Source organism: Limulus polyphemus, unplaced genomic scaffold (genome assembly GCF_000517525.1).
Source record: "Limulus polyphemus unplaced genomic scaffold, Limulus_polyphemus-2.1.2 Scaffold984, whole genome shotgun sequence".
Lineage (NCBI taxonomy): Eukaryota > Metazoa > Arthropoda > Merostomata > Xiphosura > Limulidae > Limulus > Limulus polyphemus.
Genome location: NW_013666594.1, coordinates 184914 through 189604, shown reverse-complemented (window position 1 = coordinate 189604; position 4691 = coordinate 184914). Strand labels below are relative to the sequence as shown.

The window sequence follows — 4691 nt, the reverse complement described above, 5'->3', positions numbered from 1 at the left end:
AAAGAATAGACCATTCCAAGCTTTTACTTGTAGTTTAACAAATGTTTAAACAACTCTATTTAGTTACCCCACCTGTTTTCCTTTATTAAAATTATTTGAATCCCAATCAGTAAAATAATTTTTTTCTTAAAATTGGTCTGCAAGATCCAAAATAATAATGTATGATTACTTATTTTGAACTATAGTTATAATGATGGGTAAGTTCAATCCATTATTTTCTGGCATATTCTATGCCTCTTACTATGATGAAGCACAATCCGAACACTTTTCCCTTGGAGTACTTCTCCGAAACAAAAACTGGTTTTCAGAAAATGTTCACTTTTTTACAATGAGGTATGAATACTACAATTAGTAGTTACTAGCACAAACAGCCACCCATATGGTGGCATTACTGCTAGTTGTTAAAATTATTTTGTGTAGGAGTCCTGTAACTAGATATTATGTTGAATTGGCAGTTATCAGCAATAGAATGGTATGTTTCAAGTAATAAGATTATAAAAGATATTAATACACCGCTTATATTTCTAGGCAGCATAGTCTAAGAATTGATAGTCTTATGATATTTTTTGCAAATTTTAAACTGACTTTCAATGGGCTACTAGTTATTGAGTAGCTATATTGATGAAGGGTTAAAGCTAGTCACCTAGATTTTATGAGGAGAAGTGTGAAGCCATCTTTGTTAAATGACCGCTTTATCAACCATAACATGTGAAAGCAGTATTTTGAAAGTGACATGTTTTGTTTATGAATTACCAAAATATTTAGTTTTAATTTTTTCTCTTTAAAGGCAGAAACAATGGCAGATAGTAGATAAAATAATGGTGTTTATTAATGGTGATCAAATGGGAGACAATAGATAAAACAATGGTGTTTATTAATGGTGATCAAATGGAGACTATAGATAAAACAATGGTGTTTATTAATGGTGATCAAATGGGAGACAATAGATAAAACAATGGTGTTTATTAATGGTGATCAAATGGCAGATAGTAGATAAAACAGTGGTGTTTATTAATGGCAATCAAATGGCAGATAGTAGATAAAACAATGGTGTTTATTAATGGTATTCAAATGGTAGATAGTAGATAAAACAATAGTGTTTATTAATGGTGTTCAAATGGTAGGTAGTAGATAAAACAATGGTGTTTATTAATGTACATTGATGTGCTCTTGAGATATAAAATTAATTTATTCTGGTTTCCAAAATGTATGAGAAATTTTGTGATTATTGTTAATTATTGCAACTAGTAGGCTTAACAAAATCATATAAAGATTTTTGTGTGTTTATTCCAGCAACTGTCGCTACGCCACCACGCTTGACTCCTGCAAAGTTTTCTACTCCTCATCTCGTTAGTCGATTCACTCCTGGAGGATATTTACTGAAGGTTTCTGGGTCAAGTCAGACTTCTTCTGTGGAGATACATGATGTCCAGGTAATCTCTCCTTAAAGTTTGTTGTTTAATGTTTGTTTATTTTAAGTTTTCAGACTTGAGGTTTCTACATACTTGTTATTAAAAGTTAATTTGCTTAACTGACTTTTAAGTTAAGTTGTGTGCATGTTTACTCAGAGCAACTGAAGCTACACCACCACGTTTAACACCTGCAAAGTTTTCCACTCCTCATCCAAATAAGTTCAACATATCTTACTACTAATTTTCTATATTAAGCAGCAAAAGGAGTGCTTATGCATGATAACAGATCTAGGACTTTTGCAAGGGGCAAGTTCAAAATTTTTAGAAAGCTTTAGAGTGAAGACTTATATTTGCAAGTAAAATTTGATGTGACATACATTTATATTTAGGAAATTATCATGTACATGTAACCCACACATGTGGAGTTTTGCATTATAAACATTTCTGCTAATGAAATTTAGTAAAATCTTATTAAGATGAGTCAGATAGCCAAGAACATAATAATGGTCTAATGGTTAAGATAAATGATTCTCAATCTGCAGGTTCAACTCCTGTCATCAAAAATACTCTCTTTTACCCACGGGGTCAGTTCCATTTTTCATTGGTAAAAGAGTAATTGAAGAATTGGCAGTGGGTGATGTTGACTAATTGCCTCCCTTCAAGTTTATCACTTCTAAGTTATGAACGGCTAGCACAGATAGCCCTCTAGTAACCTTGTGTGAAATTAAACAAAAAGTAAACTTCTTGAAAAAAGCCCAAAATTTTCTACATTACTTCTTTATGCATACCTGAACTTGCTAAGGACATAGAACATAGTTTCTTATTGGAAATGTAATCATTCTGAAGTAATCATAGTGACTGTTATACTGATTCCATTACCTGAAAGTCCAGAAGTAACTGAATGTATACATAGACACTTTTCCACACGTTTTAGGTTTACTTAAAATTTTCAACATAATTTGCCTGATCACTTCTTTTGAACTTTGACAACAATTCATTATATAGGAGATTTCTACAAACTCTTACCACTATTATAACACCAGCCACATGTGAATGAAAAGTACCTAAGACATGGATTGTCAATTAATCATAGATATTCCAATTAATCTTTATGTGACATTACAAAACAAACACACTACAGGAAATATAGGAAAAATAATAATACAAGAAACCAAAACTCCTTTTAATAATGATCGTCGTTTAGCATTGTTTAGAGTCAAGATTGATACACGACTTACTGTTCAACACTTTTTTTTAATTTCAATGTTTACTCACTTTGAACTAGTTTCCAGTGCTTACATATATAAGCAAATATAATCAAAGAAGATACAGGGAAAACTTTATATCAGTATGAGGACGCTTGAAAGAAACTTTGTATAATATTATGAATGATGATTGATAAATCTTTAGTATCAATTCAAACTTTTCAGTTTTTCAGCAAAACAATACATAACTTTCTAATTTACTTATATATGCAACATTCTAAAAGTTTTTAGGATTATTTTGAGGTCTCCTATGCAAGCGGTAATGAATTGATATTTTGTATTACTTTGCATAAAAATTAAACATTTGTATTTTGTGTGGTAGAAAGGTAAGTCTAATTTTTGCATTTTTCAATTTATGTTGTTAAAAACTAAAGTTCTTTGTAACACAGCCATTTTCATGTAGTTGTTTTTGTATTTCTTATCAACTCTTCTCTTATTATTACATGCTTCTCTAAAACATAGACAGAGTAATTCTACATGTCTGTGTTTGTTAAATATTCAGATATAACACAGTATGTCTGTGTTTGTTAAACATTCAGATATAACACAGTATGTCTGTGTTTGTTAAACATTCAGATATAACACAGTATGTCTGTGTTTGTTAAACATTCAGATATAACACAGTATGTCCGTGTTTGTTAAACATTCAGATATAACACAGTATGTCCGTGTTTGTTAAACATTCAGATATAACACAGTATGTCCGTGTTTGTTAAACATTCAGATATAACACAGTATGTCCGTGTTTGTTAAACATTCAGATATAACACAGTATGTCCATGTTTGTTAAACATTCAGATATAACACAGTATGTCCGTGTTTGTTAAATATTCAGCTATAACACAGTATGTCCGTGTTTGTTAAATATTCAGCTATAACACAGTATGTCCGTGTTTGTTAAATATTCAGCTATAACACAGTATGTCCGTGTTTGTTAAATATTCAGCTATAACACAGTATGTCCGTGTTTGTTAAATATTCAGCTATAACACAGTATGTCCGTGTTTGTTAAATATTCAGCTATAACACAGTATGTCTGTGTTTGTTAAATATTCAGATATAACACAGTATGTCTGTGTTTGTTAAATATTCAGATATAACACGGTATGTCTGTGTTTGCTAAATATTCAGATATAACACGGTATGTCTGTGTTTGCTAAATATTCAGATATAACACGGTATGTCTGTGTTTGCTAAATATTCAGATATAATACAGTATGTCTGTGTTTGTTAAATATTCAGATATAATACAGTATGTCTGTGTTTGTTAAATATTCAGATATAATACTGTTATGACAGCAGAAGTCACGTGATGCTGGGAGCATGCGCGCTGGAGTTTCTTGAAGGATCATGAATTTGCCCGGCAACTCTAGTCTGATCGAGATGCCCTCTTTCTTAGTATATAAGCCTGGCGAGAAAAACCAGTGAGATTGGGCAGATAGATAATTGAGTGAAGCGAATAGTAGGCACCGTAAGTAAAGTGTGTGAATCACTGTGATTTATAGTGTGTGTTATAAAGGTTGTTAAGTAAAGAGACGGGAAAACGTATTGACTGTGGAAATTCTGTTTATTACAAAGTTTGTACCGAGGAAAAATAAACTGGGTTACTCAAGAAAGGACTTGTATCGCTGAAGTTTCTCAGAAAGAATTTATACCAGAAATTAATAAACAAACAAATACGTAACAAATTTGTGTCAGGAGTGGGATGGAAAAGGGGAAAAAAGAAGATGGAAACCAGAAGAGGCAAGAAAACCTGCAACAGTGGCAGCTCAAACAGCAAAATAAACAAGAGAGATTAAAGCAGTTGTTGGAGGAAAAAAGAAAATAAACAAGAAGAGAGACTACAGCAGTGGTTGGAGGAGAAAGAAAAGAAACAAGAAGAGAGGCTACAGCAGTGGCTGGAGGAGAAAGAAAAGAGACTACAGCAGTGGTTGGAGGAGAAAGAAAATAAAAAAGAAGAGAGACTACAGTAGTGGCAATTGGAACAATAAAGGAAACAGGAAGAAAGTCTCCA

The 4691-nt window shown here is 32.0% G+C and overlaps 1 protein-coding gene across 4 annotated transcripts in view; it reads left to right on the top strand.

Moving 5' to 3' along the window:
- The window catches only part of LOC106461550, a 99689-nt gene that overhangs the window by 49777 nt on the left and 45221 nt on the right, over positions 1 to 4691 (top strand). For all 4 annotated transcript variants that reach the window (XM_022388541.1, XM_022388540.1, XM_022388543.1 and 1 more), the window contains exon 14: positions 1294 to 1433. In XM_022388541.1, the coding sequence (XP_022244249.1) occupies positions 1294 to 1433 (140 nt within the window). The remainder of the gene's footprint in view (positions 1 to 1293; positions 1434 to 4691) is intronic.